Here is a 26,415-nt window from a genome sequence, read left to right as displayed (position 1 = left end):
CTTCAGGCCTGGGGATGATGTGGCTCCCTGCTCCCTGGGGATGGTGTGACTCCCTGTTGGTTGGCTCTGGAGTCTACACATCCGATTAATTTCCCAAACCCTGCCCATACTTTGTTAGAGAATCACTTTGCTAAACTCTCTTTAATAATCCATTTTGAATATTTTCTCTTTCCTCGTACCCTGAATGGTATAGGCCCCTTCCCTTCCCTTCCCTTCCCTTCCCTTCCCTTCCCTTCCCTTCTTTCCTTCTTTCTCCTGTCACTTGCTATTCATTCCTTTATCTCCAGCATAGTTATTTTGTCAGTTTAATTTTCTTTTCTTTTTTTTTTTTTTAAGATTTTATTTATTTATTTATGAGAGACATAGAGAGAGGCAGAGACATAAGCAGAAGGAGAAGCAGGCTTCCTGTGGGGAGCCGATGTGGGACTCGATCCCAGGACACTGGGATCACGACCTGAGCCGAAGGCAGATGCTCAACCCCTGAGCCACCCAGGTGCCCCTTATTTTTTTCTTTTCTACTCTGAGATTGTATTTCATTCATTTTCTCAAAATCCTTCTAGAGCTCCCCAGCATCCACAGAATGAAGGCCAAATCATTAGCCAGCTATCTCTTGAGTCCCCCATTCTGGGATTCTAGGCATCAGGGACTCTGCCCAACACCACGTTGCCCACTGAAATGCATTCCTTGCATTGATACAGTTGGTTCTCCTACTGACTGGTTATGTGATGTTGGACCACGAGCCAACCTCTGTAAGCTTTCATGTCTTCATCAGTGCAATGAGGAGAATATCAGCATTTCACTGATGGTTCATTGAACTCTTCAAAGACTTTCTAGCGCATAAGAAGGTTTCAGTAAATGCTAGTGATAAATTATCATTCCTCAGGGCACGTGGGTGACTCAGTCAGTTGAGCATCTGACTCTTGGTTTTGGCTTAGGTTGTGACTTTAGGGTTGTGAGATCGAGCCCCCTGTCAGGCTCCGTGCTCAGCAGGGAGGGGAGTCTGCCTAAGATGGTCTCTCTCCCTCTGCCCGTCCCCCATTCTCTCTCTCTCTCGAATAAAATAAATAAATCTTTAAAAAAATTAAATCTTAAAAAAAATATTATTCTCTCACTCTGGTCAGAATTATCTCTTTGGCTGTACCCTGGTGTCCAGAGGAGTCATTTTCCCAAGACCTTCTTCTATAAGGTCTCTGTGGACTCTTACTTGATTTCTCCTGGACAGAAGATTTTTCTCTTTATCTTTCTCTCTCTTAGTTGACAGACTTTGCTTTTTGGTTTATGGAAAAACTGAGCAGAAAGCATGGAGCACGCTCATAAACTCCCTCTGTTCCCTCTACCCCAAAGTTTTCCATTATTAGCATATTGCTTTGGTGTGGTATATCTGTTACAATTGATGGACTGGTGTTGATATGTTATTAACAAAAGTCGATAGTTTTACATGAAGGTTCACTTTTGTGCAGTTCTGTGGTTTTGACAAATGCGAAATGTCCCGTATCCACAATTAAAGTATCTTATGGCATAGTTTCAGTGCCCCTCAAATCTTCAGGGCACCACCTTCACTCCCTATCTCCCTAAACTACTGGCATCCACTGATCATTTTATGTAGATAGTTTGACTCTTTCTCTTGACGTCGTATTGCTCTTTGTGCTCATAGCTTACTTCTCCTACATGCTCCTAACCTACAACTTCACAGGCAGTAGTCACAGAAGTGTGTGTTTCAGTAATGAATTATTAAGCCCATTTATCCCTAGAATCAAGGCCTGGGTTGAAATTTCATGCACTCCTTCCTGATGAAGTAGGCATTTGGCTTTTGCACAGGCTGTTGAGCTCAAGGGACATGGGATACTGTTTGAACAAAGCTGGATCCCAGTTATCTAGTCTGCCTCTGTACAGAGCACTTTTACTGTAGCTGCATAGATTTGAGGCCTAAAAAGGAACAAACAAAAGCAAGCAAGTAATAAAGCACAAAACCATCACCTAAATTCACACCAAAGATGGCCATCAATTAGTTCTTAAAAGTACTGACTTTTCTTTAGTCTGTATCCTACTTTACATTCTTGTCCTGAGCAACATAGTTTATATATAATAGTGATACCTACTTTACACTTTTCCTGTGATTTGGATTTGCCTTTAAGTTGTATATCTGTATGAGTAGAGCAGTAAACTCGAGATGGTGGCACAGTGGTTGTAGTGGCAGCAGTAGCACTATGCCTACCACTTATGGAGAGTTTTCCAAGTGTCTGACCCTGCCTGATAGTTAATTCTCACATTAGGGATCTGTACTTTATAGATACGTAAGCAGACCTTTTTAGAGAACTAAAGCTAAGGAAGCTGAGGATTAATTGAACTCCACTAAGACAAGGAAACTGGGGTTCAGAATTAGATCAGGTCACCTGCCAATACCACACCGTACTTAGTAGCAGAGATGCAAATACAGGTCAGTTCCACGCTGTCTTAGTCTCTCCCTAAACTCTTGAATGGCTGTGCAAACTGTTTTGCTTTCCATCCCAGGCAGCAGCCTTTCTATTTTTCTCTCTCAGCATCTAGCTAAAGATGTGCTAGTTTCTTTTTTTCTCCAGATCTGGTGCTTCCTATTTTCTGATAAGGCATGTGTGTTCCCATACCACATCTACCCTACTCTGCCTCTTTCTCTCATCCCTCCCTACCCCCCCTAACCTTCTGGCACAGTGATCCTTTATGATCCCTAGTAATCTCCTTCCTCCAATGTGCTGCCTGAATTTGAGACGTCCTTGTGACTCTGCTCTGGGCCCTGTGTGGATCCACATTGGCCCATGTCGGCCCACGGTGGTCCATGTTTAAAGAGCAGGGGTGGAATTCCTGCTGTTTTGTGAGATCATTTTAGGTTGTTCCCTAAGAGGGCATTAAATAACATTGAATCCCACGTTGGGACATCTTGTCCCCTTTCTTTTTCTAACCTGCTGAGTGGTTCAAGGAAGAAGTCTCAGTGTCTTGCTCATCTGAATTGGACACCTCCCTGACACTTGGTAACTTTGTTTTTTAAAGAAGGCAGCAGATCTGAGTTCCTCCTTCAAAACCCTTTCGAAGGCAGCAGTGTCGCCAAAATATAGTGATGTTTTTATAGTACTCATTCCTAGGTTTGCTGTCTATTTTTGGTAAGTGATACTGGCTTAGAATTTATAGGAGTAAGACAGTGTTTACTTTGAAAATATACTTATTAAGAATACATTACATTTATTAAGATGGAGTAAATGACAGTGCAGTTTCTACCAGGTTAGGCCAAATATCATGAAAATGGTGCACAAGTATCTGAGATTTGGGCTTCATAGGCCCAGCTGACCTTCCTGCTTGCGACCGGAATGGCTCTGTGGCTTCTGTCCACCTCCCCTCCCCAACGTCTCGTTCCTAACCTGGTTATCCACTTGTGCTGATGGGTGGCTGGAACCCTGCTGAAGATTGGGAGACTGTTATCAGGGGGCTGGGATTAAGATGCCATCCACAGTTCATCCCCCACTCCATTCTGACCCAGGGCAGGCTACATAACTTGTCTGGCCCTCTGATAATCACGTCTCTGAAGTGGTTAACATGGTCCTGGGGCGGGAAGAATGCACGTAGCTGGCTTTGTTCTAGTTCAGAGGAGCGAGTGTCCACCCTGCCCTGGTTCATACTGCTCGTGGCTACTGATTCCTCTGGGTTAGCGTCTCTCCTGCCTCTCTTGCCTCTCCTGCCTTGGGTTCCACCCCTCCAGGGCCAAAATAAACCTAATAAAGTGAACATGGTACTTCCCGTTGTTAGGAATTCTGTTTAGTGGGCTCTGCTTTGAAGGCAGTGCCCCTGGTGACCCTCCATCTAGCACACCTGGGCTTACGTATATTTGGACGACGAGAGAAAGAATGTCTTTGAGACTCGTCTGTGGCATCTGCTGTGAAACTGCTCAGTTTCAATACAGACTCAGAGCCAAGAAACTGCATTTCTCTTCCAGGTGTCTCTTTTCTCCCAGGTCTTTCTCTTTCTGTCTCAATGGTAAATTCGTTGTGAGGGTCTTAGAGACAGATCCATACATTGCCCAGGGAGAGTGGGTTTGGGGACAGGTTTAAGAATGCCACCCACTCTCCATTCCTGCTGTAAGAGAGCAAGTGGATTGTTACCTCCTCGTGGAGGCTTATTTCCAGAGGAAGAATGACCTGGAGGGACCAGGGGAACTTGCCCTCTGGGGGTGGGTTTGAGAGGAGAAGTCTTGGCTGAGCTTGGCTGCTGGTGGCAGGAGCTGAGAACAGTTGCCGAGGGTTGAGTGGGGACTGGCGTCTCTGGCATTCCCTTTATGGCCAGGTCTGTTCTGTTTTGATTAATAAAGTGCTAGTTCACTTCCTCCTGAGTATTTGTGAGCAGGCAGTTTTACAGTGGCCAGTTCTAAAAAAGATGTAGCTCCCACGTATTAAGCATTTATACGGTGCTGCACAGAGCTCAGCCCTTTCCATCTAGCATCCCCATAATCCTGAGCAGCACCCTCAGAGAAAGATGTCATTGTCCCCTTTGAGGTAGCTGAAGCCTGGAGAAGCGAAGTCACTTGTCCAAGCACAGGTAGCGGCAGCGTGGGGATGTTTTCTAGGGAGTTCCGTGTAATTACTCAGATGGGGATTTGTTTTAAATAACCACCTGCGCCTTCATCTAGACTTTAAAAGGATCTTGAGTCCCCACTGAGGGTCAGAGTCTGGGCGTTGTGATTTGAACGCAGGTAACAAAATATTTGATTTTGGAAGACGTTCTTCATTTTATATCCTCCTTTTCTGTTGCTAGGATTATAGTTTTTATTCTGAGCTGCTGGAATGTCGGCAGAGTATAGAACAGATGTGTCTTAAGTACTGTTCTCAGACTGACTTTATTCACTGGGAAGGAGTCCACAGAGGGCTCTGGTTTCTCTGGGAGGCATATTCTCATTACCTCAGACAGACAGAAGTGGTGATTTAAGTTCTTTTAAGTTCAAGACTTGACGAGGAAAACTAAAATGGGAACCCACATCTCCAGTAGGCTTGAGTTCAAGATTCTGTTTTTTCATTCTCTGTTCTGGTTTGAATCCAGCCTTTCCTCTTTCTTTTTCTTTTTCTTTTTCTTTTTCTTTTTCTTTTTCTTTTTCTTTTTCTTTTTCTTTTTCTTTTTCTTTTTCTTTTTCTTTTTCTTTTTCTTTTTCTTTCTTTCTTTCTTTCTTTCTTTCTTTCTTTCTTTCTCTCTTTCTCTCTCTCTCTCTCTCTCTCTCTCTCTCTCTCTCTCTCTCTCTCTCTTTCTCTCTCTCTCTCTCCCACACACACACCCAGCATGAAGCAAAACACAGGGCTCAAACTCATGACCCTAAACTGACTGAGCCACCCAGAATACTCTCTCCTTTCTTCTTTTTCTCTCTGTCTCTCTTCTCTTCTCTCCCTCTTTCTAACAAACTCTAACAAACAAACTTTTATGTTTGTTTTTTTTTTTTTTTTCTGATCATTACCATACATTAGTGAGGAAAAAAGATTGGACTCTGTCAGACTTGAAGGGCTGGTGCTACCCTGGATTGTATGTTACATCCTTTTATAAGTTGCATGAACATACTCTGGCCATAAGGGGCAGGTTTAATGCACTGCTGCACTACTTTTATAAGTCGTGGCTTCAGAGTTGTTGGATTCCTAAAGTTACCTGCTATAGCCAACTGGTCATCAGTTTGAGCCCTGGAACAGTCAGATTTAATAGCAAACAGTAAGGAGAGCCAGAAAGAGCCCCTTGTCATAAGGTTTCAGGATAAGTGGTTCCATGGCCTCAGGTGGAAATCTGTCCAGTGCCCAGAGGTAGAGACCTGGATTTGCTTCCCAGTGGAACTAATCAACTCTGTTGCTTAGAGAAAGTCGCTCACCTTTGTGCCTATCTCTCCATTTGGAAAATGGGGACCATCTCTCTCTAATATACTTCGTAATTTAAATCTTTTAAAAATGTTTTTCAAGTGCTGTAAATAATATGAATGGAATCAATATAACTAATATATAAAAGTGTTTACTATGTGCTGGTTATTTGATATGTGCATGTGCGTGTGAGCTCACACACACTCTCCCTCCCTCGTTTATTCCTGGCAGCCCCATTGTGAGGTGAGCTAGGTATTATTATCCACTCTGAGCTAATAGAAACTGAAGTTCTGAGGGGTTAAGTCCTAATTCAAGATCACATAGTTCGTTAAGTGGTCGACCTGATTCTCCCACCCAGGGGAGAAGCCAGCTGGACACAACCTGGCCTGCTGGTATGCCTGGGCACCCCACTAGCCTTCCAGACCTCCCATCCTCAACCCTGGGCAACAGGGCAGGGCCCAAGGCAGTCAGAGTCCTTGGTTATTTTAGGCTCTCCATTTCTTTATTTTGGGTTCTAGATAATCCCAGTGTGCTCTAGAAATATCATCATTCTTTGTATATATCATCCCATGAGAAGCCTTCGTAGATGTCCAAACTAGACCATTTCACCTCTTTGGGCATCAGCTCACAGATGCTCGACACCATCAGCTGCTGGGAACAGAAAGTGAAGAGCCCTGCTGGGCCACCACATTCACCAGTCCTTTGTAACATCATGCAGGATGACTTTTAATCATAGATGGCAGATTTGTTTGTCTTGCTGGTTTTCAACCCTCGCATGTGTTCATCTGGTCTGTGAACTCACAGACAAGCATGTTTGGTGACCATTAAGGTTTGGTTTTATGTAACCTGAGGGTGATCAGTGGTTCTGCTGTTTGTCAAGGCCAAATTCAAGGCTTGCCTTTCAGACTTTCCTGTGTCCAATGACAGTTTGCCTAGGCTACCCTTTGTTAGTGGATCCCACATCCATGGAAAGAGTTAAAATTAACGAAGTCATTTGATGAATCGCTTTAACAGAAGGTAGGGAATAGGCTGGGGAGCTCCAGGGGCAGCATGTGTTTGAGCTCTGTGAATTGAGGTTTGGATATCTCTGGTCTGCATGATGAAAAGAAATAATATTGATACCATAGCAGTCCAAAGAGCAGGAGTCTTGTTGCTCCCATCTCTGAAACTTCCACCGGCCTGTATTTCATCTCTGTGCTCTATCTATTTTGATTCCTGATTATTGAGCCGGAGAAGATATATCGAATTAGCATTTGAAGAGTTTCCAATGATGCCATCGCAATGGTGTTAATTCCACTTGGATCACCCGTTAGTATTCCCTGAGGCACCATGGGCCTGAGATAGCTTTTGCCCCTCTGCTGATATTTGATGCTTGTTGAAGGAAGTAATGATCATGTCAGTTGGTTCCCTAGGCTAGATGTTCCCTAGACAGGAGGGTGGTCATATTTCATACCAGGGCTCACTACAGGTGCTAGCTGGCCCCTTTCCAAAAAGTTTACTTCAGTTCTTTGCTAGGAAGATAAAGAATGTCAGAAGAGCACTAAGCTATTAGAGGCAAACCTTAGAGTTACCAAGACTATTACTACAAAGCTTCTTTTAGAGATGCTTTTGCTATCTCTCTAGACACACAGAACTGTGCCTTGGACACACAGCACCATGAGTTCCAGTGCTGGTCTCTGACTTGGGCTGGCTGATGATCTGCATGAGAACCATTTGTGGGGTTTATAAAATTCAGATTTAGTGGCCTAGAGCAGGGCCTGGGACTCTATATTCTTTTAATGTGCACACCCTAGTTTGGGAAGCACAGTCCTGGGACTGCCTTATATAATTTTGCAATTACTCTTAAAACAGTAGTCCAACTTTCTGGCCACATCACATAATTTTGTGACTCAAATGGCCTTTCCGTCATAATGACATGATGCAACCTATATCCCACCCTTCACCCATTCGGCTTACCAGTATTCAGTAGCTGTCTAGGATGAGCTCCAGGAACAAAGGTGGAAAGATCAAAGAGATGTATAGTCCCAAGACCAAAGGAGTCTTTGGTCTAGTCAGGAGACAGTGGAACAGTGGAACCCCTGAAGCACCAGGTTCTGGTGAACAGCAGTTATTGTAGACAATGGGGTTGTTTGAGCAAAATTGCAAGCGGAGTAGGTGAAACTTGCTGGCAAGTCAGGTAATGCGTCCTGCAGGAGAAACACTTCGATTCGAGGCTTGACAGAGGAGAGTTGGTTGTCAGAAGCCACGTGAACATGGCAAGAAGGCAGAGGGAACTTTTTTGCAAAGGCTTAGTGGCCAGAGAGCCTGCTGCATGTTTCTGAATTTGCCATGGAATGACACATGAGGCTATATGTGATGGAAATGAGGGTGGACATAGAGACGAGCGCCAGATCAGGGAGGCCTTGTGGATCATGCGTGGTGGGAATTTACATTTGATCTCATTTGTACATTTTCCTTGCGGCAGAGGTGGGTGTTTTCCTGGGTGCCTCCTTGATCCATGTGTCTTTCAGATCCTCTCCCCCGATAGTATGACACGATGCAATTTCCTGCTCTCCTGTAGTACCTTGAACGTGGGAGCAGCTAAGTGGCACTAAGCCGTATCCTACGTGGATGCCTAGCCTCAAATCTCATTTTCTGGCCTGGTTCACACCCTTTTATTTCCAAGGCCAGAAATCAGCCTATTTATTCATAGACTTCCTTCCCCATTAAACTGATGTACTTTGTGAAAGCCTGTTCAACTGCCTTGCCAACTTCATCTCTGCCGCTTTCCTCCTTGATCCCTAAGCTCCCCATCTCGACACTGATCTTTTTCCGGATTTCAAAGAAACAAAACTTCTTTCTACCACAGGGCCTCTGCACATGCTGTCCCCTCTGCCTGCAGCTCTCCATTCCCACCCCATCTCTTTGATCATCCCTGCAAAGGCCTCTTTTCACCTCGGTTTAAACAAGCCCACTCACCTATGTTTTGTGACACTTGATACAATTTTACGTTGTTTATTTTTTTGATTTTCTTTTTTCTTTATTGCCCCTTAGGTTTCATAAAAGCAATGACATGGTATGACTCATTAACTACTGGATCCTCTCTATGTATTTAGTCATATATATTAAATAATTACTTGCTAGATGAGTGGATAGATGAACAATGGATGGATGGGTGGGTGGGTGGGTGGATAGAATTGAAGTCTGTAAGTTGAATTCATAACAAAATGCAATGTACCATTCTCTCTTCAAGCCTTTCCATTCAGCCAGGCTCCTGAGATTTCTCTTCGCTGTCAGGACCCCAGAAAAGCTACCTATCTGTCTCTATCTATCTATCTATCTATCTATCTATCTATCTATCTATCTATCTAAAAGAGAGGAAGTGAGAGAGAGAGATCACAAGCAGGGAGGAGGGGTAGAGGGAGAAGCACGCTCCCCATTGAGCAGGGAGCCTGATGCGGGGCTTGATCCCAGGACTCTGAGATCATGACCTGAGCTGAAGGCAGAAGCTTAACCGACTGAGCCAACCAGGGGCCCTCCATTCATTCTTTTAATGAAATCTGTGATATTGAAAGCTGACACTGGTTGGTTCCTCTACTGACATATAGGAGCTATATGTCTATATTTCCTTAATTACCTTGGACTGTATGTGCATTGTTTCCAGTTGGATCACTTAAAAAAAGACTTTAATTATAAAAAAAATTTTTTCATAATAGGCAACAGACACATCTCAGAAAATGTGAGAGTTTAATGAAGCAAATGTGAATCCTGCATAATTTCTCCACCTGGGTTAAAGACTAGAGATCTATAGAATACTATAGCTATTTTGTCTTTTTTCCATTCAGTGCTTTTCCTGTACATTCTATAAGCTTGTGAGCAACGTTTGCATACCTGTGTAAGAATCCTGAATTTTAAATATAGCATGATCCTCATGTCATTATAAAGACTTTCAGAGGCTATTTCATTGTATGTCTGATCCCAGGTTCTATTTTTGAGAATCACTGTTGAGTGCCAACAGGATGCAAGACACTGAGGTATAAGTTATATACTACTTTCAATATTTACTGCTTAGTGAGCCAGAAAAGATAACACAAGAGTGTCTTCCCTCAAGTAGCTATGTTTCTGAGTGGCTAGGTAGGTTGCAGAAGCAAGAGGTGAAGCTCTAGAATAATTTGAATCTGGGGCAAATGTCAAAGACTGGATCCCTGACAAATATACCCAATTCAAACACTGAGTGCGTTGAGTCTCAGTGTCTTAAGTCACTGTGTTCCTACTAGACCTCTAGACTGGTGAACTGGGAAAACTTTTGCAGACCCCCTCTTCTCTGAATTCCTAGCTGTGAGAATGACTTATGTTTGCCTTCTTTTCTAGAGTGACCGTCTCCTTATCAAGGGCGGTAGAATCGTCAATGATGATCAATCCTTTTATGCTGATATTTACATGGAAGATGGTTTAATAAAGTAAGTATATAGAATCGTATCTTTATTTTTTTGTACTTCCTTTCTTCCTGAGAGGCTCAGAAAGAAGCTTGCCTAGACCTTTGGTTCCCTGTGTTTTATTTCTTCTTCTTGTTAAAAAAATGAGTCTATTTTTTAAAAGATTTATAATTATTTTAGAGAGAGTGAGTGAGGAAAGGGGCAGAGGAAGGGGGAGAGAATCTTCAGACAAATGTCTTGCAGAGCGTGGAGACTGATGTGGGGCTCCATCTCAGGCCCCTGAGATCATGACCTGAGCTGAAACCAAGAGTTGGATGCTCAACCGCCTGAGCCACCCAGGAGCCCCAAAGTGAATCTTTATTTTAACCCTTTGTTCTGGTTGCACATAATCCCTTAAAATGGGAGCTAGCCTTAATTTATTCACATCTTGTGAACGAAGTGAAAAATCTAAATTCAGTCAACCAAATGATGCTGCAGGCCTCTTTGTGCAAAGGACACTGATGGGGCACCCTATGCATCTTAGAGAAGTGGAAGATGTGACTATTGTCCTTAAGTTTATTGAAAAGGTGTGCACACAGTTACAGCTCCATATAAACATAAGGCTCGTGCATTTGGTATCATAGGAGTTCAAGTGAGGATAAGTGATGTAGAAGTGCACAGAAAGGAGAAATCCCATCACAGGATGGTTTGGGGCTGGAGAGGCCATTTGAACTGATCCTTAACTTACGTGGAGTTTAGTTGGGCGGAACACAGAGAAGACATACATCTCAGACAAGATTTTCAAACAGGTACTTCAGAGATGTATACCTACCTTTTAAAATGATTTGCTTTTGGGAGCCTGGAAACTGTGCAATCAGGTTACGTTTTTGTGCAGGTTCCCTACATAGTGACCTGTAAAAGAGGATTTGGTCTACACATAACTTTTCATCACATAGAATGAGTTATGTCTCTGCACTGAACAGATATTGTAGAAGATTGATGTATCCAGTTCATCCTGTTAGCCATCCCTGGCCATGTTCAATTTTATTATTACATTATTTAAACTCATTGGATATAGTGGATCTCTTCCTTATCTTTGAAGACTTGGGCTTAGATATAACTCTGTAGGTGGGTGTTCCTTGTCAGTCCCCAAACTAGGCTGGTTTCCCTTCTATGAGCCTTCAAAACACCTTGTGCTTTTATGAGTCAACAGCCGTTCTGACCCTGTTAGGCTCTCTGAAGGCAAGGACCCTACCTTGTTCATCTCCATATCCAAGCACTTAACCCAGTACTTAGCATGGAGAGACTTTTAAGAAGAACTACCTTTCATTGACTGTGCAGTATGCGCCAGGCACTGTTCAATGTTTTACATGCGTAATTTCATTTATTTCATGGGCAATTCCATGAAGTAAGTACTATTACTACCCTTTTCTCAGATGAGGACAAAAAGGAACACAGAGAGGAAGTAACTTGCTAATGATCAACACATTAATCAAATACATTGAATGAACAAATAAACATGCGTGAATGAACATCTTCTAGTTTAGTTGTCTTACCTGCATAAACACCTTTTCATATTAGAAATAGGCAAACTGAAAATAGTGAGCAAACTAACCAATAATTAACAATTAATTAATTAGAAACAATAATTTCTTCAAAAATAAGCCCCAAGTAATCTTATATTTTTCTCGTACTAAAAAAATTATTGTATATAGTCGGCTCTCTTTGGAGATAGCAAGTTCCCTCATTTAGAGATTTTCAGAGACGGTAGAAGAGAGTAGTACCTAATGCTTCTTCCTCATTTCAGAACTCATGATGGGCGTCACTAATTGAAGTCAGGCATCTACTACCAGAGTTAACTGTGTAAATCCTTTTTGCCATCTCTATTAGAATAGATGAGAAGGCCGCTTGCCAAGGATGCTATAGAAGGGATGTAACCATCAGATGTGTGCGTTGGTGTGGAGAAAAGGGTATATTAAAATGATCTTCATCTAATCCTGACATTTTATTTTATTTTATTTTATTTATTTATTTTTTTTAATCCTGACATTTTATATATCTTCAAAAACATCCTGAATTAACAGAGCATAAACACAGAAATAATTCCCCCTGATTGTCAGATTGCTGTGTGAATATCTGTGAATATTTATGGAGTGCCTGCTGTGTGCAAGGTGATTATTTAAGGCATGGGACCCATGCTATGCCACATGCTATGGTGGCTATCACTGGGACCCACATCTTCCCCCAGGGACCTTACAGTCTTGGTTTAAAGATTTATTTATTTATTCATGAGAGACACAGAGAGAGGCAGAGACATAAGCTGAGGGAGAAGCAGGCTCCCTGTGGGGAGCCTGATGTGGGACTCGATCCCAGGACCCTGGGATCATGACCTGAACCAAAGGCAGACACTCAACCACTGAGCCACCCAGATGTCTGGGACCTTATAGTTTTTTAGGGGAACTGAGATATCTGTGTTTATCAAAGGGTATAACATTACCAGATAATATCAGCATCTAGTATTAAAGTAGGAGAATAGATGAGATTCATAGGGAAGGAGGGTGCCATGTGGGGTTAGTATGGTTATTAATTATCATAGCTGATGCTTTTCGGATTCTCCTGTGCCGTGCCTAACAGCCTTCTGTGGGCCTGACATACTAAAACTTAATCTATATGACAAACCTATGGAGGAAACATTTTTATTACATTCTACAGTTGAAGGAATTAAGACATGATGAGGTAAAGTAACTTGGCCAAGGTCATGAAGCTAATAACTAGCAGAGATTGTGAACTCAGTCTGCCTCCAGGGTAGATCTGTACTCTTAATTATTAGACCTGGCTGTCAGTAGGGATTTGACCAAGGAAGGGAGGTGGGAACCAAACCTTTAAGGATTACTGTGATCTTGAGTGGCTCAGTGGAGAAAAATTAGGAAGGCATTTCTGTTTAAGACATGGTATTCCACTAGTTTTCAAAACTGGTGGAAACACACAGCATATACACATGCGCGGGGAGGGCTACTAACTCTTCTTACCCTTGGTTCTCAATTTGCCTCAGACGAAGAGGAGAGAGGGAGAAAAATGAGAACATAGTGGCCAGTATCTGGACTATAATGGAGGTATCGTCAGAGGCTGCATTTTTTTCCACAGCGTGTTTTGAATTGTGGCGACTCTGGAATGGCCCAGTGGGGATGTGGTGAGGTTGAATTCTTAGAGATGTCAAGAATACTTTATTTGAGTTGCAAGACTTAGATTTTGGAGGACCAGTGGTAGACTTATTGTCCCCAGAGGGTGTCTGTCTTGGCTGGCTGTGAACAAAAGGGGAACGTGTTCACGCCCCTGGTCGTGGGGTACATGTCTCCCCAACCAGGACATGATGCTTGTGCATCTTGTCTATCCAGAATTAACTGGCCATTTAGATCGAGGGTGTGAAGTCGCATAGAAGCCAAGCAACATCAGACAGTCTCGAAGGTAACATTTTGCCAGGAGTAGTTGTCTTCGTCACTTGCCTTGTGTAGGTAGTGTGTCTCTGGAGTACTCATCAGCTTCCTCCTCACCTGAGTCCCCCTTTCTTCCTTCTGGGGATGCGCTGAAGCTTCTTGGCCACAGGTGTGTCTGGTAGAGGTTGTCACCATCCTCTTCCTTGGCTTGATACTTCTGCTGAGGTGCCTGCCAGCTGGGCATCTGCCTCTTTGGCTTCCTCCTTCGAATCTGCCTTTGGCTGTGATTGACAGATCAATTATCAGGGAAGGGGGCAATTGGGAGTGAAGGCTGAGGTGCAAAGTGACCCACGCAGATGCCTCTTGTTAGGAACACAGATGGACTCACTTAGGGGATAGCTAAGTTCCCATACGTGTTCTTTAAAGGATTCATTACCTCCTTCAGTCTCTCCTGATGGTTCATTATTTTACACTCTCTGAATCCTTTCCCAAATGTTACTGTTCAGCCTTTACTAAGATAAAGAACAAAATAAAGCCATAACAAAAACACCTATTTTTGAAAAAGTATTTCTTACACACCCTATATTGTAGACCCTGTCCAACCCCGGAAGTTGTAGTACTAAGCGAGGACACATGGTTCCACCAAACAGCAGACCAGCACGTTTTGTGTCTATATAAGTTGTTTTCTGGATGTACACCTGTCTGTATTTGCTTCTAGATTGTTAAGCTTGTGAATCACTTGCAAAGGCCACGCTGATAAATATGAGTTGCAATGTCTGAAACTATGTTTGTCTTCAAAGTTGTTCTCTGTCTCACCAGGCAAATTGGAGACAATCTGATTGTCCCTGGAGGAGTGAAGACCATCGAAGCCAATGGGAAGATGGTGATCCCGGGAGGCATTGATGTCCATACCCATTTCCAGATGCCACACAAGGGGATGACCACAGTGGATGACTTCTTCCAAGGGACGAAGGCCGCCTTAGCGGGAGGCACCACCATGATCAGTGAGTCGCCTGCCCTTCCACACTCCTGGCCCCAACAAGTGACTTTCTCGCTCACATATCAACCCCTGTGCTCTCTGGTGACAGCTTGTACACATCTCTTACTTGAGTGTACAGACGTGCTATCTGCCGGGACCTGAGGAGAGCAGGTGTGGCAAGCACCCTGGCAGCTCGCTGCAAGTGCTTAGGGAAGATTCACGAGGCTCGGGGCCAGGAAAACAGCTGGCCTTGATTGTCCTATGATAGTCGGGGCTGGGGGTGCAGTGGGTGGGGAATCTCTGGGCCAGAACCTGGGATATGTGTGGACATGGGCCGGACGTTATTTCAGAAATTCTAACTGGGGCTCGAGGCAGGAGCAGGAAGAGAGTGAGGCAGAGCAGTGGGAATGGGACCCAGCATCCCCGAGAGGGAGAGATAATGGGACCTGCAGTTCTTGAGAAACTCGTGGGCTTCAGTGGTATTTACTGTTAGCTGGTCTGCACTGCATCTTGACCAAGTCCTATCTTAAGATGAGGCAAGCTGTGGGGGTGGTTTCCTTTGTTTGTTGGTCTCTGTTTTCTTTCTGTCTTTCTTTTTCTTTTTTTTTTTCCCCTTTTATTCTGGGAACTATTGCGATTCCAGAGAAACCTAGGGAGTTGCATGCCATTGGATTACTGAACAGATAGCATTCCAAGGCAGTCCTTCCTGTCCCAAAGGAATCCCAGGGAATTGGGTCCCATCCCAGCACTGGGCCTAAACTTGGCCAGGGCACTGTTTATTTTACCACCATATACACCCATCCACAGAACAGCCTGAGCTGTGGAGTTGCTCACTGTCTTTTGCCTCCTTTTGACGGGAGCACCAGCAGGGCTGAGCTTCTGCAAGTTGGGTGTGGAAGCCCAGGAAAATTGCATCAGGGCCATAAAAGGCACAATTCAGGGAGACCAAAGCTTTTCTAACCTCAGGGAGGAAGCCAGCTGACTTCTCAGTAGCTGCTTGTCCACAGAGGCCCTGGTGTAGGCCCATGCGTCAGTGATGCAGTTCCTTGCGTTTTGCTTTATGATAAGCACACGTGGGCTGCTCGTGGTAGGAGGCTGAGAAAGTGAGTGATCTTGGTTTGGCTCTTGCCTTCGGGCAGGGAGATGGACCTTTTCAGTGTCCTGGGAGTGTGTACCGTGCTTGGTCTTCTAGGCTGGGAAGGAGCCGGAGGAAAGTCAGAGTTGCAGGTGATGAGAGAAAACCATACAAAGAAACATAAAGCTGTACATGTCCTTTGTAGATAATTTGAAACCCTGGAAATGCAGCGAGAAAAGAAAACCCATAAAGCTTGCGTGGCTGTTAACAGTGTGGCTCTCGCTTCCCTCCAGTTAAACAGAAATAGGGTCATAACAGACGGACTGTGGGTCAGTGGTGTTCTAGTGTACCATTTCACTAAATAATCATGTCATGGATGTCTTTCCATTTGTTTATTTTTATTCCATCACAGCATTAAAAATGGGTGCCTAAATGTCCATTTTATGAAGGTATTATATTTATTATTTAGCCAAACGTCTCTATTGTTCAGGACTTTGATGGTTTCCAGTTTTCACTTAACACATTATAAATAATGTTTGCAGGGGCACACATCTTTGGCACCCACATTTTGCAAACAGCCATGTGTATTGTCTTAGGAATAATTCTTAGGCACAGGAATAATCATTGAGCTAAGGTATGAAAACAATCAAGAAATTTGATGTGTATTTCAAAATTGTTCTTAGGAAAGGTGTACGGATTTGTGCTTTCCCTCAACTGCCCAAGGGGAGATATGGGAGTGGCACTTTTGCCTTATTTTCACCAACTGTAAATGTCTTTATTTTAAACAGTGCTGTCCATGGTTGCGGGTACTGCAGGAGTAGAGTTGGGCTTGAAAAGAAAATATGTTCTTTTTTTTTAAGATCTTATTTATTTATTCTAGAGAGAGAGCATAGGGGGTAAAGCAGAGGGGGAGGGACAAGCAGACTCCATGCTAAGCCCACTGTAGGGCTCCATCTCAGGATCCTAAGATCATGACCTGAGCCAAAACCAAGAGTTGGACAGTTAACCAACTGAGTCAACCAGGTGCCCCCAAAAAACATATTCTTGACAAAAAGTTTATGTGGATGTAAGATCTGTGGGCTGAGCGTCAGGTTCATTCCACTGGCTCTTTCCAATGGTAGTAAGCACATGGATGCCATTGTCCTGTTACCTGACATAACTTTAAAACCCCTCTTTCACACCCTTAGGAGGGAGTCTGACTTTTTCCATTAGCAGTGACTTCCCATGATACCGGTAATAATGGCACATAGGAGGTGCTCATTGACATTTACCAAGTACTGACTGTGTGCCAGGCATCAGGTGAGATCCTTTTCATGCATTTAATCATATAACAGAATTAGAAGGAAGGTACCATGACATTCCACCCTCTACCTCACTGAGCACAGATTTCAAGGATAAGAAAACTGGGCTTTAGAGAAGCTAGTGATTTGTCCAAGAGCAACATGGGTATGTGACAGTTAAATGATGAGCAATCTGGAAACTGCCAGGGAGCACTTTCTAAGGTTTATTCCATGCTCAAGAAACAGACTTTGCAGCCCTGGCTAAGAAAGCAGGGGGAGGCTTATTCAAAGGGGAGCAGAGACGGGGTCAGTGACTTACCCATGTGGGGCCTGTGTCGTTCAGTTGACCACGTGGTACCTGAGCCGGAGGCCAGCCTGACGGAGGCCTATGAGAAGTGGAGAGAGTGGGCGGATGGGAAGAGCTGCTGCGACTATGCCTTGCACGTGGACATCACCCACTGGAATGACAGCGTCAAGCAGGAGGTGCAAAACCTCATCAAGGACAAAGGTGAGGCCCTGTGTGCCCTCCTCCCCTCTCCTTGCTTGGAGCCTGGAACCTTGAGCATGAGTGGTCGGTGCAGGGGGACCGACCACTTCCAGGCACATTGTCTTCGTGTATGCCATCTTACTCTTTACAGGAACCCCATGATAGGGATGGTCATTCTCGGTTCATGCATGGAGAGCCTGAGGCTCAGAGTAAGTGTGGCCTGGGATCACAGAGCTATTAAGCAGTAGTTGTTCGCAAAGTCTGTGCTCTTCACCTCCATGTGACCCTGCCCATTTGATAGAGGAAGAAACTGAGGCCAGGAGAGGTTAACATCTTATAGAAGGTCACACAGCTCCTAAAAACGAGATTAGGAATTTTTCACCTTCATTACTTGAAGATCAAATCATGACTGCTCTCAAACAGTGGCGTCCTCAGAAAAGGCTACGACAGTTGTGGGAGCAAAGAGGGGTTCATATTCAGACTAGGAGCTTAGGACATGGAAATGGGCATGGGTCCCCTCTGAGTACATAATTTAGGTTTCCCTTGTCATCTTGGATCCTTCTGTTCTCCGCTTCCTTCTACCTTTTGATGGTCAGATATTTTACGAACACACACTACCTCCCTCTATAAACGCACACACAGACACGCAGTGTGCTCGGGGCTTTAGGGAAATATAAGGAATGGTCTCTGGTGAGCGTGCAAGGCAACAGGAAGCAGGCCAGTGAAGAGCAATGGGGTAAATGCCACGAGGTGCAGAATATTGTAATATTAATAGCATTATACTCATTACAATCCCAGTACTAATACTAACATAAGTAACCTGCATTGTTATAACAGTAACTTAATAATAGATGCAGATGCCAGAGTGCAGTGGAAGAGCGTGTGCTCTGGGTTGCAGGGGAGAGGGTGGCCTCTCAGAGGATGAGCTTTCCTTTCCATGTCCCTCCTCATCCCACCAGCTCTGCCCAGACCTTCCTGATGTCGGATATGAGATTAACGTCCTCCTTTCTTGTGACACTTTTCACGCCGGGCATCTCATGGACCGGCTTTAACACCCACTTCCCTTACAAAGGGCCTGGGTCATTCCGCAGATGACGCACAGGCTTATGGGAAGGGTAGTGTTGGGAAAAGCTGCCCCGAGCTGAACCACTCTGGGTAGGCAAGTTCTCAAGTTACAACCGGCTCTTGGCCTGAAACACTGTGGGCTGAGATGGCCCTAATGGTTGGAGACCAAAATTGTCCTCTTTTCCCCAAAATGACTCTCTGTTCCCCAGCCCCACCTATTTACATAAATACGACATTAATAGTCTATTTTGGGGTGAAAAAATATATTTTTGGGGGGTGAAAAAATATAATTTTTTTATATGAGGCTCTTTCCTCATAGCCTGGAAGGGCTAGCTTAGATATGTAAGCACAGGGTACACCTTGACTTCTGCCCATTAGCTCTCGGTTCCTCGAGGATCTGGTCTCTGCCTTAGATGCACCCCCCATCCCCCACCACCCAGGCCCCGGGTAGAACCAGCGTTCCTTACGGAGTGAAATAAACCATTCCCAGCAGCCCCATCAATGGAGTTCAGATACGTGCCAGGTCTGGTGCAGAGAGCTCCGTGTGTGTTGTCTCCTTTAACATTTCCAGCTGCGTAATGAAGTGGGCTCTTGTCATTTTTCCATTTTACAGGTGAGGAAACCAAGAGGTGTGAGGTATGGCAAGCTCACTGAACTAGTACGCGGTGCCACCTCCAGTACGTGAACACGACTGGGGTGCTGCAGTGATTCTCGAGGATGTATACTGCCTGGAGCAATAGCGAAGCTTACCCCTCTGGGCTGGGGAATGGGGCGGGGGGCAGGCAAGACAGGTGCAGCAGAGCCCGTTCTGCGGTGACACCACGTCGGCGTTGCTGCTTTAGCACATGAAGAGAGGACGAGAATGGGGAGCATCTGATTTATATCAGACAGGTTCCCATAATGCACTTGGGCCCCATGGCGATGGGAGCAGGGGAAGGAGAGCAGTCGTGCTAATGTTGTCTTCCTCCTCTTTTCCCTCCCTTCCCTCTCTTGCAGGGGTTAACTCCTTCATGGTTTACATGGCCTATAAGGATTTGTATCAAGTGTCCAACACAGAGGTAACAAGCCATTGCTGTGTGGTTTGAGGTATCTGGATGGGTTTCCCATTGTTGTTGGTGACCTTGGCTCTTTGAGCATGAGTCACTGTGGTCACTGTGGGTGACTGCTGGGCCAGAGTGCTTCGTAAAGCCCTTGCGGCCCATGCTGCATTTTAAATAAGGTAACAGGCAGGGTGCCCACGCAAGGCAGACCAGGAGCTAGAATTTCCACTGGCAGCAGCTTTCTCAGAAGGACAAGAGGAAGGGCATGCCGAAGTCTCCATCTACCAAACGAGCCCTAAACCCTGCATGAGCTCATTGGAAGTACGAGCTGCTCTGGCTTTGCAGGTTTAGGGAGGGCCTTCTGCTGTATGGGGTCGTAGCTATCTCTGACTCTCCTGGACATATGCTCAGGGCATGCGTTGGTTTTACATGAATCTTACGTTTTCAGAGGAAATACAAGGAATGAATTCCCATCGCTCCTGGTTACAAGGTGACAGGAGGTCTACTTAGAAGGGTTAGGGAATAGGGATGTTAGCTGTCCCTCGAGCTTCTGGCCCTGCTGTAGCAGCCCTCAGGAGCACTTGCTGAGAAGGATTGCGAAGGTCTGTCCCAGCAAAACAGGAAATAATACCATTAGACGTGTGCTGGAGGCAGAGTAGAAGGTTCAATGGCACTATGTGTACATTTGCCCTGTCCGCCAAGGAGACATGATCTGTTCTTTACAGAGACGGTTTCCTAGAGTTCCTTTGGATTTGGAACTCTTTGGTCGTGCATGATTTAATCTGTGTTTCTTGCCCTAATCACCGGTTTCCTCTGGTTTTCCTCATTTGTTTTATCTACGGCCCTAGTAATCGACCCCTGTGTGACGTTGCGGAAAGCCTCAGTGGCTTGTGAAGGTGACAGCCACCCTTTCTCTTTCAGCTCTACGAGATCTTCACCTGTCTAGGCGAGCTGGGAGCCATTGCGCAAGTTCACGCTGAGAATGGGGATATCATTGCTCAGGTAACGCTGCGCAGCTCCCCAGAATGTGCTCTCTGCACAGGCTCGGGTCTCCGGCCCTCCTCTTTCCTTCTTCCTTCCTCAGTATTGCATGAGCTCTTCATGTGCATGAGGCACGGTCCTAAACACTGTACTGAAAACAGAACCTGCCCTAAAGCACATGCCAGGCTAGGAGGAGGGAATGAAGATAAGCGAGGGAGAAAGGTGAGGACACTGAAATAAAGAGCCATCCTGGGGGATGAGAACAGGCGTCCCAGAAGAGGTTTTCGAATTGGGCCATGTAGTGGGACTGCGTTGCTGATTCTCTTTGAAAAGAGAGTCTAAGCTCCATGACGTTCTCTGTCCTAGAGAAAAACCCTAAGACAGCACTTCTCAGAAATCCGATCATCCGATCCAGGACTGTAGAACTCATGGCTTTAGATGATAAAGAATGTAGATCTTGGGGTGATCAGATACCCCGCTGGTTTCCTAGAAGTTATACTGAGAAACCGAAGGCAGGAGTGAAGAAATCAGGCCCCAAGGCCCAAAGTGATCGTTAATAAGGAAGCAGAAGGCACTCTCTCCATCTCCTGAGTCGCTTAATGGGCTCGTTGCACAGATGTGTCATAGCCAGGGTCTTGTTTATCTCAGAAGCATTCAAGATTGGCCTCCACTAGGAGGAGGCAGCTAGAGGAGTGAGAGCTCTCTTGGTCCATTTAATAATGTCCATAGCAAAATCCATTATTCATTCTTTCAAAGAGTGTGTCCTGAGCATTTTGTGCCAGGCACGAGGCTACTGAGGTGAGCCCAAACAGACGCATTCCACAGCTCACTCGTCCTTGGGCTGTGCCTTCATTTTAGAGGTTGTCTGGGACTTGGTGAATGTGGTCCACAGGGATGTGGGAACCGTGGGGCCCACCCTGTCTCAGACCCATTAGCTTCTAACGGCAGGGACCATATGGCGAACGCTTGCTTCTGTGTGCCTGGCACTGGTAAGCGCTCCAGTGTATTCTCAGTCAATCTTCACCTGGTCCTTCAAGGATGGCTACAGTCTGCCCTGTTCAGTAGAGGAGCATGCTGGGCTCAGAAGGATTAGGCCACCGGCCCGAGGAGCACAGCCAGTAACTGGGAGAAGAAAATCTCAGCCCTAAGGCCTTGTGGCTGAGTGGGCGTCTTCTCTGAGTTGGTGTGTCCTGGGCCTGTTGCTCCATGAGCCCAGGTGTAGGTCCCCCAGGGAGACAGCGCCTCCCAGCAGGACATGTCTCTACCTGTTAGGGTTTCACACTCTGGATGTTGTCTCACCAGCGGAGGAAGTGAGCTAAATGTGTAGTTTCCTCTTGCTGACCAAGGAGCTTAATGAGTCAGGCCCCTGACAGCCCTTCCCCTCGTCCCCCACACACCAAGAGATAATGGAATCATTTTCCAGAGAGGGCCCAGTGCTTACGGGAGGCATATCCTGGTGGCATTAGGGCCACATTTCTCCACTTGCTTGGCATTTTCAGGGCAGCAGCCAGAGGATCCAGTCCTCCCTCCAAGATGCCCTAGGAACCAAACTCCCTGCTGTTTCCTTCTAGACCCTGTAGAGGCAAACAGGCTCCATTACGAAGCCCCCTTTCCAGCTTGCTCTAGTGGCTCCTTAACCCAGAACTGTTTCTGCTTCCGCCCTGCCCCATCCCCTCTCTTCCCTACCTTGTGAAGGATCTGTTTGTTCTCAGTCAGGGAAAGAAAGAACGTTTTTCCATTTGGATGAGTTTCTTGTGTGTGTTTATTATATTCAGACTTAGCCGAAAGATTTTATCACAGTGTCTAAATGAAGGCAGCTGGTGTACTCAGAGCTGAGCAAGAAGTCACCAAAGAGCAAGAAGAAATCTCTTTCGCGCGAATGTATTCCCAAGGTTTCAAGTGGGCAGGACAATCTGAGAGTGTAGCACCTTTAGCCATTCGTCTATCGGTATTTATTGAGCACCTACTGTGTGCTGAGCCTTGGAGGGGGAAGATGAAAAAGACAGGGTTTCTTTCCTCATGGTGCAAACCAGAATCGTGTCATGGCCCACACTGTGGTGTGATCACAGCAATGGGCAATGCCTCAAAGTGCTCACTGCTCCCCCACCCAGGTACGGCTTCCGTAGGCCTTTGCACACCCTCCTTAATCTTCCAGCTGTAGGGACACCATGGCTTTTAATGGGACTTCCCAGCAGGAGCAGTGCATTGAAATCACCTGTGGAGCTTCGGGATTCCTGGGATTCTCCTAGTCCCGGAGATTCTGATTTAGGAGGTTGATAGTGAACTTGAGGCAAGTGTCGTTTGAAAACGTTCCCTCTGTGATTTGAACGGGCCGGGCGGGCCACTGTCGCTTGAGCGAGCTTCCTCCTGTGCCCCCTGCCAGTGCTGTTTGAATAAGATCAAAGTGAATGTGTCAGGCGACACAGAAGAGGCTGGGGCTGGACGCTTCTGTCTTGGTGTGACTTCAGGAGGCAGCGCGGAGCTGAGACTTACCGAGGTTGAGAAGTCAGTGTGTTCGGCCCAAGTTTTGACAAATGAAACCGTGAGAATGAAAAGTGAAGAAGAAACAGTAAGAATGAAAAGTGGGGTAGTGAGAATAAAACAGTAAGAATGAAGTGAAAAGAATGAAAAGTGAAAAAATATTTTGCTGCAAAAATTCACCTTGGCCCCTTTCTCTAATCCCATAGAGTGGGAGACAGTGATCACTTCACTTCTCACAACTGCTTAGAGTGTTTGCATCTTTCTTCTTGCCCCTTAAAAAAAAACTGATATGATTCAAAACAAAACAAAAGACAACAAAAACTATTTCTTCGTTGGCAGGGAGAAGGGCTCCCTTCCTTTCTAGACATCTCATAGTTCCAAAGTGCTGCGGGGCTCTGTTCGGGTCCCTCCCTCTCCCTCGTTTCACCCACCGCAGTGCAGAGGTTCATGGGATCTGGCCCTTAGGACTTGGAGAGCGGAGCCCAGCAGAACTGCCGAGACAGTGGCTTAGGGTTCGTGCCAGTTCCAATTAGCCCACGGGTGTGTTCGCTGCCCAGCCACCTGCTTCTTCCAGAAAGCTGGCCAGAAGTCTGAGGAATGTAGCCCTCAGCCCTGAGGGGTAGGCCGTCTGTCACCAAACAGCCTAACTGAATAGAATCTGACCAAAAGACGAACTCAGGTAATGCTGTTCAGAGGCATTATTTCGCCTGGTTAAATTCTGAGGCCATTTATTTCAGCCAGAAATTTAAGCCACAGGAAAGCCTGAGGGGTTTGTTAGAGCGCAGATTCCTAGAATTTCAGCTCTGTGTTCTGATTTAAGAGAGGGCCAGACAGACAGCCGCACGGCCACAGAAGCAAGCCAGGTGATTCTGGTGGAGGTGGCAGGTGTCTAGACCTTGGGAAACACAGCACGAGAGGCATAAGCGAGCTGGTGTGACTTTTGATGCGTAATGGCGAAAACATTTTTGATTTTCTAACAGACAGCTGTTCTTTTAATTAAGAAAAGCCACTCTGAAACTTTTTTTTCTTCTCTTAGTTAAGACTTGACCCGATTTGACAATTCCAGATGGAGCATTAACAAATGTATTCAACACACACATTTTATTCCTTTAGTTCCCTTGAACACTTCTTCAGATTAAAATACACCAGCACCGGTTTTCCACACCTCACTTGAACTTATCTCAGAACTGGTCTGTGTTCTTTTCTCATTGTAGGAGCAAACCCGGATGTTGGAAATGGGGATCACTGGCCCAGAAGGCCACGTGCTGAGCAGACCAGAGGAGGTGAGTTGCTGGGGGCTGGGGAATGGAGGAGAGGACAGGACAGCAGTGGAGGTGCTCTGTCTTCCCAGCATCTTCTGGGAGACTCCCCAGCAGCCTGGCTGATGGCCCCGCTGGACACTGGACACCTAGAGAGTTTGTGTTCAGCCTGCCTTCTCCAGACACGTGCACACAAGGTGTAGGAGCAACATTCAGGAACGGTGGGGAGAGTCTGTGAGTACGAGACAGCAACATTGGAACATTTCTTCCAAAGGCCACCTGTCTGTGTGACCAACTCAAGGGACTCAGAGAAAAGTAGAAAAGAATGTAAGGGAAATGCTAATCTCTCCAAAGAGAGCATGAGGTGGAGGGCACTCCACACCTGTTCAGTTGGAGAGGTAAATACCTAAACCCTTTCTTCGTCGGCGTGCATCTCGAAGACATTTGCGCTTCCTTCCTTATTCCATATTATATTCTCAGCCCTGCAAAAGGAAGTATCAGCCACATGTGTAGTAGGTGGAGTGGGTGTTTCGTAGACATTATGTCTATCGATTTGTGTAAGGTGATGACTAAGTCTGGGTCGGGGAGTTTCCCACGTGTAAAATGAATGATGAACAGGGACTGCTTAGCAGCTGACGAGTGAATAAAAACTAACTAGTGGCTGATTGCATGTGTTTGGGACGTCGGCAGCTTCAGCTGCTGGCACAGGGCACAGAGCTGGGCCTTGGCTGCCCTAGGGCTGTGAGCATATTGGCTTTGGGAGGCCAGCCCAGGAGCAGCGCCCAGAGTACATTCAGGGCCCGGTGCATGAGCGAGGTGACCCCAGATCCTGCTCTGTCACCCCCCGCTCCACACCCCCCAGGAGGTAGAAAGACGAGTCAGAGCCAGAAACCAGTGGTATTCCTTTGGCCTGTCGCTTTTAGAGCCTTTTAAAAACTAAACGGTAACGCGCACCCAGAAGAGTGTTTCTGGCCTAAAGATCAAGGAATTCTCACGAGCTGAGGACACTTGTGTCACTAGTGCCCCACTGGAGAAGCAGAGCACTGTCAGCACTCCAGAAACTCCTCTGCGTCTAATGAAGTTGTTCCCAGTTGAAATGATTCATAAATATTTCACAGCATTCCAGAAAGGTCTGTCTCCTAAAGTCCTTTCTGTGGGACACTAGCCCATACCTGGAGCTGTGCTGATTGCCTTAGTTGTCCTTGCCACTGTTCTTCTGGGTGGTTGGCATTACTGTTGCATGAAGGAGCCCAAGCTCGAGAGGTTAACAGGCTCCTGGCTACTCCTGCGTGAAGGCTAGGAAAGCTGTTGACGGCATGTGAGGGGGCCAGGGTGATCAGCACTGTTTGTGAAACTTTTCCTAAATGCTGGTCACTGTAGAGATTTGCTGGCAAGATTGATTTCTGTAGCAGCAGCCAGGGGATTTCTGAGCAAAGTCTATTTTTGTTCCTTGGTTTGTTTTTCCAGCCCCCCCGCCCCACTCCTCCTGTTCCCGTCTCCTTTTTAGTAAAAAGCTTCTAGCAGTAGATCTGGACAACCCTGGAAGCCCTTTTGGGTGAAGCTGGAGGGTGATGTAACCTTCCAAAGATAGTCATGTTGTCAAGGTGCTGAGAAACCTGCAGGGCTGGGAGGGAGTGGTATCAGAGGGGCCAGGGCCGAGGCCATGGGGAGCAGAGTGGGGAGCACAGGTGTGATGGAGGAGGGATGGGTGGAGGAGGAGCCAGCCACTCTTCAGCTCAGAGTACGCCCGGCTACTGTCCCCGGGGATGCTGGGCAGAGAGCTGAACCCGAGCTTTGCTCCAGAAGTCGGGTGCTTTGGGAAGGTGGCCGTATTCACCTGTGGTTGGGGGCTCCGGGGGCTTGTCCCCTGGGACCAAGAACAGGGTGGGGGGGCACCAGTGGGACCCACCACGTCCTAGAGCCTCTCTGTTGAGCCACACCCACTGAGGGCAGTGGCTGGTTTGTGTTATGCAAACACTGGGCATCTGCAAGCTATTTTTGGTACTTTTTAAAGTGTTGGGCTGCATAGGCTGACCAGAATGTCCTATCCATCCAAAACGGAACTGTTGCCGATTGGCTGAGGGAATGGTA

At 46.0% G+C, this 26,415-nt stretch overlaps 1 protein-coding gene across 5 annotated transcripts in view; it reads left to right on the top strand.

Moving 5' to 3' along the window:
- Window positions 1-26,415, top strand: part of DPYSL3 (dihydropyrimidinase like 3) — a 119,693-nt gene that overhangs the window by 77,017 nt on the left and 16,261 nt on the right. For 3 of the 5 annotated variants that reach the window (XM_072826386.1, XM_072826390.1, XM_072826387.1), the window contains exons 2-7: window positions 10,200-10,288; window positions 14,497-14,681; window positions 17,355-17,519; window positions 19,560-19,621; window positions 20,525-20,605; window positions 24,280-24,348. In XM_072826386.1, the coding sequence (XP_072682487.1) occupies window positions 10,200-10,288; window positions 14,497-14,681; window positions 17,355-17,519; window positions 19,560-19,621; window positions 20,525-20,605; window positions 24,280-24,348 (651 nt within the window). Of the gene's footprint in view, window positions 1-6,206; window positions 6,242-7,895; window positions 8,026-10,199; window positions 10,289-14,496; window positions 14,682-17,354; window positions 17,520-19,559; window positions 19,622-20,524; window positions 20,606-24,279; window positions 24,349-26,415 lie in introns of those variants that run through there. The other 2 variants (XM_072826388.1, XM_072826389.1) reach the window with 2 other exon arrangements.

This window comes from Canis lupus, chromosome 5 (assembly GCF_048164855.1).
Source record: "Canis lupus baileyi chromosome 5, mCanLup2.hap1, whole genome shotgun sequence".
NCBI classification, from domain to species: domain Eukaryota; kingdom Metazoa; phylum Chordata; class Mammalia; order Carnivora; family Canidae; genus Canis; species Canis lupus.
This window is presented reverse-complemented; position numbering and strand designations above follow the sequence as displayed.